Here is a 13327-nt window from a genome sequence, read left to right on the forward strand (position 1 = left end):
ACTGCATAATTAACTGCGTAAATAGTTCAATATAACATTAACTGCATGAATGTTGACTATGCAAGATACAGAAAGATTCCCTTGGAAGTTTACAGAAATGGGCCTCAGTGCTGTTCAATCAACTCAACTCAACTTCAGCTTGAACTTTCAGGTAAGGAAATCTGGAGTGGTAGACCAGTAAGACCAGGTGAACTTGACTTCCAAAGGATTCTGCTGGAACTAGAGCCGTTTTCTTTTGGAAAAGGGAAGAACTGCCAGTTTACAGCAGTTCTGTTCAGTCCTCAGCACCAAAAACACTCTCAGAAGCCGTGCATCCACCGACATCAAGACTCATTCAACTCTCTGTGTAGGTGACAGGTGCAAGGAGAAAACTAACACCCAGATCCTCTTGGGATGAGCCAAGCACCAGCCATGTATCTGCAGAAATTTATCCCGCCTCTTCTGCAGTTGCTAACTTTACGCTAAATTTAGCCCTTGCGATAATGTCACGCAGATAATAAAACTTTTGTATTTGCTATTAAAGCTACCTTTTAAAAAAAAACCAACCAACCAACCAACCCCTGGGGTTTAATAATCCTGAGAATAGTATCAACTCTTAAAAAGCAAAAGGAGATGCCTCAATTGTCATATTAGTTGGGCTTTTTCATTTGTATGGGGTTTGTGTCATTTTATAAACCACAGGCGGGGGGGGGGAGTGCCATTAAGTTTTTTACCTGCTTTTGTTTCTGCTCTAACAATTTATTAAGCAATAAACAACAAAACGAAAGCAAGGACCATATAAATCTAGCCAGCTGGAAGACACACTGCATGAATCTCCAAAGAGAACATGAATCTTCCCACGTTTCCAAAAACTGAAAAACTTTTTTCAACTATAGGCATTTTTATTTCATAGATTTTCAGATTATTTTATAGATTCTGAAATATGGCTTGTATATGGATAATAAAGAAACATTAGCTTAGTCCATCTTTTGGCAGTAAAGCTTAGAGGTGGAATGATGAAAATTGGCCTCAGAGATAAGGAGGCTGGGCCCTCGGTCTGGCTTTGCAGGGGCTAACCTATCATTGTCCATTCCTTGGGGGCAAGGAGAGACAGAAGAAGCCTTTTCTTTGTACTGAGCCCTTAGTTGGGCAAAGAAAAACATAAGAAGGAGGAATTCTCAACCAACCCCCAACGCTTAATACATACAAGTCCTACTCTTCTTCCTCAGACCTTAATAACACTGACTCAGTGTCTGTGTCTGTGTGTGTGTGTGTGTGTGTGTATGTGCACGCGTGCACGTGTGCACACGCACACACACCAACGTGGACATTGGGATTTTTATTTTTGTTATTTCGTTAGAAGAAAACTGACCGTTTTTCTGGCAATGCAACTGTAATGGAATGATGGAAGAATGATCTAGCAATCCAATTACACTGCTACAGTCGGGTCTGGCATTGCTAAAAACCTGTACAATGAACGTGCCTTGGGGGTGGCAGGACCTACAGTTACGGCTCAATGCGGGGCTTCCTGGGGAATTATCCTCCATGAGGATGCTGAGCAAGCTTCAGTTCTCAAGAAGCAAAGAGAAGGGGAAAAAGCAAGAAAAAAAATTAACTCCACCCCAAGCAGATGGCTTCCTCACCAGACTCTGATACTACACCAGAATCAATACAATATAAGTGAAGGGGCCCTTTACTAAGAGATGGTTCTAGAGAAACTCTGGGGGGGGGGAGGGGCGCCCTGACCCCTGAAAGGCTTGTTTTGTCCTCATAGCATAGCCCCACAGGGGACTGTAGTGAGGATTCCTACTGTAAAGTCCAAGAAAATATACACTGAGCTAATACAAAAACTCTGAAATCCGAAACCTGAGCTGGCTTTACTGTCGCTCACCTTTCGCCTGTCCTTAATTCCTCAGTTAGTCAGGACAAGCAATCCCTAATGTCAGCTCCTTCTCCCCACCCCAGGCATAAGAGAGGCAGTGTCTGGGACCACAGAGTCCTCAAACAGCAAATTGCTAAAGGTGATTAAAAAAAAAATTTTTTTTTAAAGAGAGAGAGAGAGAGACAGAGCCATCACCATGGCAACTAGGACTAGAGCCCCTGAGACCCGTCTGAAGAGTTAGCAGGAGAACATACCTCTCAGTTTATACATCTCTCCATTAGCGGAGTATACCACCAGCATGTGGGGTGCTTCGTCGCTCAGGGACACTATGGCTCCAGACAGAGACAGGGCTCCCCGAGGCTTCTGGTGTTTGCTTTGCTCATTCACAAAATACTGCAGGATGCCAGCCTCGAAATCCAGCACAAAGTACCTGTGCAGAGAAACCACAGTGCATCATTTTTTTTTTCTTCTCCAGCCCACCCCTCACTGCAAAGGAGGAAAGTAATCCTTAAATCAACACCAAGGCTCTCAATTCAGGAAGGTGGAAGCCAAAAGTCCCTCCTGGGAGCCCCACAGAAGTCAGCCCAGGAGTAGGGAGAGAGTCCTGGGTTTCTAAGTCAGAATGGTGCTTATAAGGGGCCACTTGGGCAAGGCAATGGCTAAGTCCATTCTGGATTTGGTGCAATGCCCATGACCTCGCCTGCTGCCCGTGGATACCACAGCAAACCTCCGAAAGACCCTCCTCCTCCACCCAAAAAAGGCAAGCAGATGCACTGGGACACAGCCTCAGTTAACACACTCTGTAGGACTTCACAGGAACAGCTGGGATTCTCTAAGCCTCTAAGAGAGGCCGTTTTACACCCAGGGAACAGCAAGCTGGGCCCTGAGCTTCCTGCCAGTAGCATGGGTAACCCTAAGGAGCCTGAGCTCCAGGGGACACCTGTCAGGGAACTGGGCATGCTCAGCCACCTGGCACACTCCAGCAGGCCCTCCGATCCATCATTTTCAACACCAAGAGGCAAGAGCTCACTCTGCTCTGGGAGGCCACAATGCCATCACAAAGTAAAAGCAGAGGGACTGCCAGTTGCCTAAATCACTCAAACAGACCTTTGTAGCCACATATCTGGTCTGTTTGTACGCTCAACCTATCACCTAGGAGGTCACCACCACAACCTCCCCTTCTCCGCCAGGAAGAAAAGGTCTTCATCTGAGACTCAAGTTCTTCCTGGGGCCTAGAGGCTCACTACAGCCCCTGCTGACTTTTCCACCTTCTTACTTTCTGTTCCATTCACACCAGCCTTTCCTCTCCACCCTCAGAGTCCCCAAGTCATCTCGCTCACCACAGGACCTTGGCTCATGCTATTGCTCCCTGTCTTGCACAGTTACTCCAAGTGTGGCCCACAGCTTGTTCCAGGTCTAGAACAGCTTTGCAATTTGGCTTTGCTTCAACATCCTACAGCGTGATCAGTGGATCAGTCTCATTAAACAGTCTGGATGTTGCCCAACACACATGACACATACAAGCTACACACTAGTCATGAATCAACCACAATGTAACTGAGGGGAGGGGAAGTGGGAGGGGAGTCCTTCATCACAGTTTGAAAAACACTTGCCCAGAATGCCATTCCTCCTGCTTAGACAACAGTTTCTTTGCCTTCTTGCCCTGTTAACTTCTTAGACTTCGGGAACAACTCAAGGACCACCAACTTGAGAACCCTCCTGATACTCGACTATTCCTCCTGCAAGCTCTCATGGCACCTTGAAATTGTCCTTCCCGGCCCAGCCCCAGTGGGAGTCTATACTTGCAGAAGCCTCTAATTCCACATCTAGCTTCCCCACTACACTCAACACCCCTTGGGAGGCAGAAGTGTGTTCTCCCCCCCACCCCGGGGCCCAGTACAGTGCCAGACACGTCACACTCAAGTTCACTCAGTGAACTTTTGTTCAATGAATTAATGAAGGGGAGGGGTGGGAAACCCCCCCAAATTCCAGTCTCCAAGCCAGGCACCAAAGCACCTGGGTCGCTACTATGAACTCACAGAGGCACTGAAAAAACAGTTTACATTTTTGAGGGCTACACGGCCATACTCAACTGGTCAGCTACCATGCATGCATGCAAAGTAGGGTTTTCAGCAGGTGCTGGGATAAGAAGCAAACATCAACGTGGAACAGCAAAAGAGGGCAGCGATGCCCAAGACGATTCCAAGGCTTGAGAAGCCACGCGGGGCCCACAGGTGCATACAACCCATTCATAAATAATTAGCGTTATTTAAACAAACATTTTTTTCCATTTATGTTTATTATTTTTTCAAATACCAAGGAGCTAAAACATAAATATGTATGAAGTTGTTTGGAGCTAACCACTTCATAAATGAAACTTAGGGGTTTCTTCACATAGAAGCACCACGAACCAAGAAAATTGACAACCCTCTGCTCTAATTCATTCTCACAGCAACCCAACAATTACACATTGTCATTCCCAATTTACAGATATCCCGAGACCCAAAAACTCACAATTCAAGGGCCAGGCTTGGTTCGCCCCAGCAATCAAACTCCCCTTTGATTGTCATGCCAGTCCTCCCTTGTCCCTTTCTCCGAGTCACTTCTCAAGTCACCTCTCCTGGACTTGCTTAGGAACTTTCTTCTCCCCCTTTCCTCTGCCAACAGAGCTAACCCAGCCAGCTGGAACCTGCCTTCCCAGGAGCAGAGATGCCCACTCCCCTCCCCTCCCATGAAGCAGGGTGCCTGACACCCCAGGTCCCAGTCCTCCAGAACTCCAATGCCTCTAAGAAATCTTCCACTCATAATTATTTCTAATATTCTGAATGGCCTGGCCAAGACTACCTATCTTACCCATCTCCTTCCCTCCCATAACTTAGGCCAGGAAAATAAAGATAGACTTCTGGTTTTCATGATTAGCATGGATAAATCAAGACAGACATGTGTCACAGACAGGACTGTTCCAAATTCAGGTCCCTACTTCAACATCACCTGGGAGCTTGTTTGAAATGCAAATTCTTGGGCCCCACTCAAGACCTGAACCTGAAACTCTGGGAGAGGAGCCCAGGAAGCTGATTTTTTTTTTTTAATTTTATTTGTCTGATGGAGAGAGAGAGAGAGAGAGCACAAGCAGACAGAGTGGCAGACAGAAGCTTCCAGCTGAGCAGAGAGCCTGACGTGGAACTCAATCCCAGGATCCTGGGATCATAACCCGAGCCAAAGGCAGACACTCAATAGACTGAGCCACCCAGGCGCCCCAGAGTGATGATTCTAATGGAGCTCAAGTTTGAGAAGCACTGGCCTAAAAAGCTTTCTTCCTCTTCCAGGAGACACTGCCAGAATATATTCCCCAGACTCCCTGGCAGTTACGGTGTGGCCGTTCGAGTTTTAGCCAATAGGATGTAAGCAAGAGCAATGCAGGCTTGACCCATAAAACACACATTCTCTCTCTCCCTCCCACATACACACACACCCACTCTTACACACTCACTCTCTCTCTCATACACACACAGGTTGGAAATGGAGACAACCAGCAGGTGAACTTGGGAACCCCACAACAACTATGGTGAAGAGGTAAGGGGCCTGGGTCCCCTAATCACCACCTGGAAGAGTCACCTGCCAAGGAGCGCCCCCATCAGGCTGGTACAGGAATAAGAAAGTTCTGTTGAATTAAGCCATTAAAATCAAGATGTGATGGGATAGGCTGGTGATGGGTAGTAAGGAGGGCACGTATTGCATGGTGCACTGGGTGTTATACGCAACTAATGAATCATCGAACTTTACATCAGAAACCAGGGATGTACTGTATGGTGACTAACATAATAAAAAAATATTATTATAATAAAAAAATTTTAAAAAATAAAGACCAAAAAAAAGATCAAGATGTGATATAGCAGTTAGCCCTACAAATTCACACCAAAAAAGTATTTTCATGTCCTACTTAAAAAAATTCTTTAAGATTTTATTTTTGAGTAATCTCCACACCCAATGTGGGGCTCGAACCCACAGCCCTGAGATCAAGATCTGCATGTTCCACTGACCGAGCCAGCCATATGTCCCTGTCCTACTTAAAATTTGCTCTGACTCAGGAATGCCTGGGTGGCTCAGTCACTTAAGCGTCTGCCTTCCGCTCAGGTCCTGATCCCAGGGTCCTGGGATCAAGTCTCACATCAGGCTCCTTGCTCGGTGGGGAGTCTGCTTTTCCCTCTGCCTGCCACTCCCCTTGCTTACGCTTCATGTGCTCTCTGACAAATAAAATCTTAAAAAAAAAAAATTTGCTCTGACTCCTTTCTGCGTGGCAAAAACCAAACTCTTTCAATGAGAGAGCAGGGTCATTTCTGAGCTGCCAATGATCAAATTATTTAAGTGCTGACCCTGCCTTCTCCTTAGGAGAAAATGTTTTCGACCTGACCTATATTGAATGTCATTGTGACTGTAGCCATGCAGACACCGCTCCCGGCAAGGCAGAGCATTAACGGTAATACTCCTTACAAGTGTAGGGAGGGACACTTGGCTGCAACCACAGCACTCTGTGTGCTCCCCCACCCCACCCCAGGCCAAAGCTGCAGGATCCCCCATCAATAAACATGCCCACTTTACTGGGGGAAGTAGAAAAGGAAGGCTTCAAGGAAAAGGCATCTGCCATTGGTCAAAACGGAGAAAGGGTTTGACATTTTTCTCCTTATTGCTTCTACCAACTCCTCATCGATTAGGAAGCTGTCGGCTTTCCTCGCTCCTAGAGGCAGATTCCCAAATGCGTCCAGTTTAAACAACTCACCGTATATTTGCAAAGACATTATTCAGAAGCTGGTACAAAGAAATGAATTGAAGGCTGTTCTTTTGCCCAATAGGGGTGATAGAAAAACCAAATGATGTCCCATTATGCAGGATATGGGAACGCATTAATGATGTTCCACAATACGTATTTCAAACTGAATTCTTAATTTTAACCTGTCGCAGATGGAAAAAAAAAATTTCCACTGCATCCTAAAATAGTTTAAATGCAAAGGCGCCGGTTTGAATCACGTGCGCTAAGGACGGTCATCCATAATTTACTCCCCTTCTAAAGACAATTAGAAGCTACCCTGTTTGGAGAGAGGGGATGGAGTACCAGCAGATTAAAAACTGCAGCCGACCCCACAAAGTGCTCCTTCAGGATGGCCTCTGGAAGGTAAGGGAGCTTGTGTCCCAAAAGGGCAGCGCTGTCCATACCGCGTGAAGGAGGGCAATCCTGCTGGGTCACATCCCCTGGGAGGAAAGAAATTAAATTTGGTTTCCCACAGGGTCACGGCTGCATCGGGTACTGCTGTTCGGAGCTCGGAGCGATATCTGAAAGTCCCAGCTTTCGTGCTAAATAGGAAAAGTTAACCGTATTTCTAAACGAGACTTCATAAGCCCAAGTGAAATTGCCAGATAAAATCCTAAAACACTCTTACAGGTCTTTCCTTCTACAGAAATGGTTAAGACAAACCTAATTCCTACTCTTATTTGTTAGTGTCTTCGAGCTTTAGTGTGCGACCTGCTGTGCCGGCAAACGGACTTGTATACAGAGCGAGCCTATTTTATTTGCCGTGTTAACAAAGCAAAGAATGTGCCGGGAAGAGAGAACCGGGGGAGATTTCAAACCCACGAAGACAGCCATCTTCATTGCCTGTAGGCCAGCTTCCCGGGGGCACCCCTGGCCAGTCCCAAAGCTGGGAGCATGGCAGGTGGCGGGCCCCCTCCCCGGAGAGGCTGAGGACCGGCCACTGCCTACTGCTGATCCTTCACACAAACCCCACTGCTTTAGAAACCCCGCACAAGCGCACGCACACACTCCACCCTACCCGTACACGCTGACACTCACACGCTCCCACACACGCGCCTGCACACATGCACGCATACTCGCGTTCGTGCTCACACTTCTGCACTCACATCGACATTCTTGAACTCACGCTCACACCCCACTTTTACACACTCAGATGTGCACACACATTCACACTCCCCTGCACATGTTCTGACTCCCTCCCTTACACACACACACACACACACACACACAGCAGCAGCAGTGGGCCTTTCCTAGCACTGCTTTCCAATTCTCACCTCGCTCAGGTCATCAGTCTACACCTGGAGCCTCTTGATCTCACCCAGCTGCCTGGCAGTTTCATTAAGGTTCAATGTTAGGGTCTGAAAGGTGGACCCCATACATTTTTACATTGGGAGCAGGGAGGAACGGGGCCCGGAAGCACACCAACGGCCATGGGCCGAACTCCAGCCGGCAGCAGAAATGTCACGGGAAGGGATGGGAGGCGGGCATCGAGAAGAAGCTCACTGATACAGACAGGCAGAAGTTGCAACCAAACCAGCAGATTTATAAAGAGAAAAAAATGCGGTGAAAAAAATCTTCTTTTGAAGACGAGCTTTGCTAGACCGGCTGGTCCTGTCAAAAAGCTAAATCATTTCATCTGAATTGGAAGGTGAAAATTAAAATGACAAGAGTAAAGGTCCTAGGAAGAAGAGGTTCTCACCTCTCCGTGGCGTCTAAGCAGACACCTTTCATAGCTGCGTTATTTCCAACAGGCTGTCAGGACTCTTCCCGTCTCCCCGGAGGCTCAGCCTCTCATCTCTACACCTGATGCTAGGGCCAGAGCCTCAGGGATCCCCTGCCTGCCAGACCCACCACCCCTAGCCCCACGTGAAAGAGGAAGGAGGACCCAGCTCCCACTGACCACAGGTGGCCAGGCCAGTTCTTCCCACTGAGATGGCTCTCACCTTCCTCAGGCACCCAATCTTCTAAGAAGTTCCTGCCCCCACTGCTGGAACTCACTGGACACGACAGGCTGGGGAAGTCTGAGCAATGGCCTCATCCCCACCAAGGACATCGACCTTGGTCTACCACTGAAGACACTCTTCTGGGTTGGATTATTTACCACCTGACTCTTCCGGAACCCGAGTCCACACCCCACCAGCACACCAAACTGGCAGAGACAGAGACCCTCTCGCAGAGGCTGGATTTCTCCACCTTGGGCACCCTCCCCTCCTCCACGGGCCTATGCCAGGAGAGAACTTGACCGGTGCAGGCAGAGCTCAAGGAGCGGTTCTTTCCAGCACTATGCACACTGATTCCTCAGGTTTCAGCTGCCCCACCCCCAATTCCCTTCTATCAATTGAAATATCACCACTTCTGACATCCAGAATCATATTTCTAAAACTTCCAATCTATTGCTTACAGAGAAGTAAAATGAGGAAAAATCAGCAAAGCAAACTCAGTGTGTGAAGGAGGAAGGGAAATACCAAATTGTGGGTGTATTTTCCTAAATTCACTTTCAGTCTTCAAACCTACCACTATCTGATGACCACCTTCATTGCGCCCTTCTCATGTCCAGAGAGCAACACATTCGAGTTCTCCACAAATTACCTCCTCGAAGCCACCAGTCACCTGCAAGAGGGTATTTATGCATCCCAGGTGGGCCCATAACACCTGATCATGGTGGTCTTCTCACGGGGAAGGAGTCATACTCATAACCCTTAGAGCATCTGGCTTGGGAGAGAAGGTAAATCTTCTAGAACTTCTTTCATGATTACCTGGAGAGGAAGCGCCGAAACCTTACAAGTTCCAAGGCACAGCATCTGCGGGCCACCTCAATCCTAGCCAAGCTTTAACATCTGAAATCTGCTTAACTCTTGCCACTTGTGATGATGGGACGGCCGTGTTACATCTCTGTGGACTCCCAACCCAGTCGGAGTTTCCTGGCGGTAATCGGACACCAAAGCTTAAGGAGGTCAGGGAGGGACCTAGGAGAGGCCAGCCCCTCCAGGTGGGCAGGTGCCAATTTAATATGCAAAGAGAACTTACACAGGAGGCTTGTCTTGGGCGGCAGCAAGACGAACCCACGTGCCCACCCTCCAAACCTTAAAGGTCACGTACACTGCACAGGTGCTCTCAACACCACATCACCATCTTGAGGCTGTGACCTTGGAGCAGGCTCAGGGAGCAGGAAAGGCCAGTGGAACCCACACTCCAAGGACAGAGGAGGGGGTGAGAGACCTCCGAGTGCCCAGGGCCAGCTCACAGGTCAACCGGTGGTCACGTTACCTTGATGACTTTCTCCAACAGTCTCTGCTACCTACTACTCTACTATGGCCAGAGATTGCCACTGTCACTTCCATCCCCCAAAGCACAATGAAGCAGAGATTCCAACAGCTCCCAGAAAGTACTAAGATGTCAAAGGGTCTTAAGGCTCATCACCAACCAGGGGACAAGTATACTCTATTACATGAGAATTACAGAAGAACTGAGTCATTCTCAAACATTCGGCCATGCAATACAAGTCCAATCTCAATCGATCAGAAAAATGTAACAGGATATAGCCTGTCTATAGCAAAACCACGATGCTAGCTTTCAGACATCTTAAAGATATAGAAGCTGAACCCTTCGTAAAAATAACTGCTAATCTTCACAGAGCACTTCCTACATGTATTATCACTCATATTAACTCATTTATACCTCCCAGCAGTCCGAGGAACTAGATGTGATCATAACCTCTCTCTACAGAGGAAAAATTCAAGTGAAAAAAGATTAACTTGTTAGGATCTTACAGACAGGAAATGATGGGGCTAGGTTTTAACTCAGGCAATCTAGCTATACAGCTCATAGCTCTAAACTGCTGAGATACTCCTATGGATTAAAATACACTTCTCACTGCAAAGAAGCAAAAACAGAGGATCAAAAATACATAAAGCAAGCGGATAGAAATGCAAAAATAAAATAAAATACAGTCAGACTGGGAGGTTGTAGAATTCTCCTATCACCCAGAATTGAACAGAATTGAACAGCAGAAAACAATACATACATCCAAGACAACATAATAAGTCTTATTTTAAATTTTACAAATAATTATATACACCAGTGAAAAGAATAGGATTTTTTTTTTTAAAGATTTATTTGAGAGAGAGAGCTGAGTAGGGAACCCGATTTCGGGCTCAATCCCGGGACTCTGGGATCAGGACCTGAGCCAAAGGCACACACTTAACCGACTGAGCCACCCAGGCTCCCCAATAGGACTTCTTTTTAAACGTGCATGGAACATTTTCCAAAACATCACCCAAAAAACCATCAAGAAGTAGAAATGTTATAGGTCACACTCTTTATAGTTCATGGTAAAATGACTGGTATATTAAAGACTTCAGTTTTAAAAAAAAAAAAGTTTTAGTAACATTTAAATGTAATTGTCATGTTATAATTTAATACCCATTTAGGAGAAAAATAGGGGTGAATAGGTTAGAGTGGGGAGGACATGACAGGCAAAACCATAAATGTCTAAATTTAAAAAATCTCTAAAAACAATCCATAAATAAAATTAACAGACAACCAATAATGTAGGTTAAAAAAACACTGCAGTATCTTGCCTTCTAAAAAGAACGTGTCTTAGTCTGGGTCGGCCACTTCCTGCTTCCTGAATCAGCGAAGCAGCTTGTTAAAAAAGTGGACTTCTGACTCCAACTCACACCTAGCGAATCAGAATCCTTGCGGATGAGGTCAGGCCATCAGGAATGTGAATTTCTAAGTTTCCCTAAAACACCCTGCAGGAGAAGAGCCAGTGCAAAGTCTGAGACGGAGGAAAACCTCACGCCGTTCACTACCCTGGTTTTCTGCTGGTCGGTCAAGCTTTCCCCCGGCATCATTCATAGGGCAAACGTCCGAGCACCCACAAGCCCACACAACCACGCGGTATTTATTATTTAAGTGTGCGACCTCATTTCGTCTTAGTCTGAACGAGCCCGAGCCCAGCTCCTAAATCACAGCCACCCAGGCAGTGGGTTTCCTTGGCCCTGTCACTGTGGAAGTATTTTTGAGAAAGATTTAAGGAAAAGTTACAAAACTGCCCGGCACGAAGCTCCCGCATAATTGGACCATCAGGCAGCGTTACGCAGGTGCTCGCCTGCGCAGAGGGGCCCCGGGGCCAGGCTGAATGAACCACCTAGAGATTAAAGGCGGGCTCAGCCCGAGCGGCTGCCGCCTCGGGAAGCACCTGATGAAGCACCGGCATACGTCAACGTGAACTTTGAACACCAGATTTGATGCACTGCGCTGGGATGTGATCTACGATGAGATTCAATCTGCTTTTAAGGACTGGGTGATTTAATTCCAAAAGCAAGAACTGAGACCTGTCTGACAAGGATGAATACAGGCTTTCAGAATATTGCTTCTCACCTCCTGAACTATTAACTCTCGCGTTTCCAGCGCCTTTAGGGAAGAATCTAACACTATTTTAAGTACACTGTAAAATATCAAAAGGCGTCATAATACGCACTGCTCACATTTCGCTCTTGCTGTCGACGACACAGGTAACTTACCTGGGGATCCTTCCGATGGGCTGAGTCTTGATTCGAGTCCCTGCCCTGGACTGTAAGGTTGAACACACACACCAAGTCACACTGGAAGAAATTCTGATAGTCACGAAAGCCCTGGAGTAAAGAAGGGTGGGCATCCCCAGCCTGGCTCCCACCGAGATGAAGAGGGCTGAGAAGCCGGCCTATGGAGACCCACCAGGGGAAGCTATTCATCTCCTAAGATTCCCAGGCTCAGCTTCACCCCCAAATATACAACTCAGTCAGGCCCTAAACCCCACTGTCCCTGGATCGAAGGATCTGTTGTTTTTCCCTAGGGCGATGCAGCACAGAAGAAAGAGGTGTGACTTGGTAGTAAGAGGCCTGACTGTGGCCTAGACCAGGGGTTTTCAGGCTTTTCCTGCATCAGAATCACCTGGAACCTTGTTAAAACACAGCTCCCTAGGCCCTCCCCAGAGTTTCATGATTGGGGAGGTCGGGTGGAACACGAGAATTTGAATTTCTTTTCCTTTTTTTTTTTTTTTTTAAGATTTTATTTATTTGAGAGAGTGACAAAGAGAGCAAGCATAAGCAGGGGGGAGAGGTGGAGGGAGAGGGAGAAGCAGACACCCCACTGAGCAGGGGGCCCAACGCAGGGCTCGATCCCAAGACGCCAAGATCATAACCTGAGCCGAAGACAGACACTTAACAGACTGAGCCACCCAGGCGCTCCAAGAATTTGACTTTCTAACGCCTTTCAGGGGTGAGGGTGCTGCTGCTGATTCGACCACACTTTGAGAACCACTGGTTCTCGTTTTGGCGACAAGGTACCTGATCCACTCTGAGCTTTGATGTCCAGGTCTACAAAAGCAGAAAGCTCACTGATTCTCTTTTGCAGACTGTTCCACCACCACTGGGCCTAAAGATCTGTCTGCTTATAAAAACAAGAGCTTCCAAAAGCACACATCGCGTTTCCAAATGCAGAGTCAATCAGATCTGATGCTGACGTTCATATCGCATTGTGTCAGCGGTTTGGTTAATTGATGACAATGCCGACAAGACAGAACTTAAAACAAGAGCCTGGACTTGTTCTTTTGTCGAGGGGCCATGGAAATATTACCCGGCAAGGACTAGCACCTAATTCTCAACACGGTCAGC

General features: G+C 47.1%; 1 protein-coding gene across 1 annotated transcript in view; it reads right to left on the reverse strand.

Annotated features, from left to right (window-relative positions):
• The window catches only part of OSBPL10 (oxysterol binding protein like 10), a 291725-nt gene that overhangs the window by 190889 nt on the left and 87509 nt on the right, over nt 1–13327 (reverse strand). Inside the window, exon 2 of the mRNA XM_040636895.1 lies at nt 2116–2291. Coding sequence (XP_040492829.1) covers nt 2116–2291 — 176 coding nt within the window. The remainder of the gene's footprint in view (nt 1–2115; nt 2292–13327) is intronic.

This window comes from Ursus maritimus, unplaced genomic scaffold (genome assembly GCF_017311325.1).
Source record: "Ursus maritimus isolate PB19 unplaced genomic scaffold, ASM1731132v1 scaffold_20, whole genome shotgun sequence".
Taxonomy (NCBI): domain Eukaryota; kingdom Metazoa; phylum Chordata; class Mammalia; order Carnivora; family Ursidae; genus Ursus; species Ursus maritimus.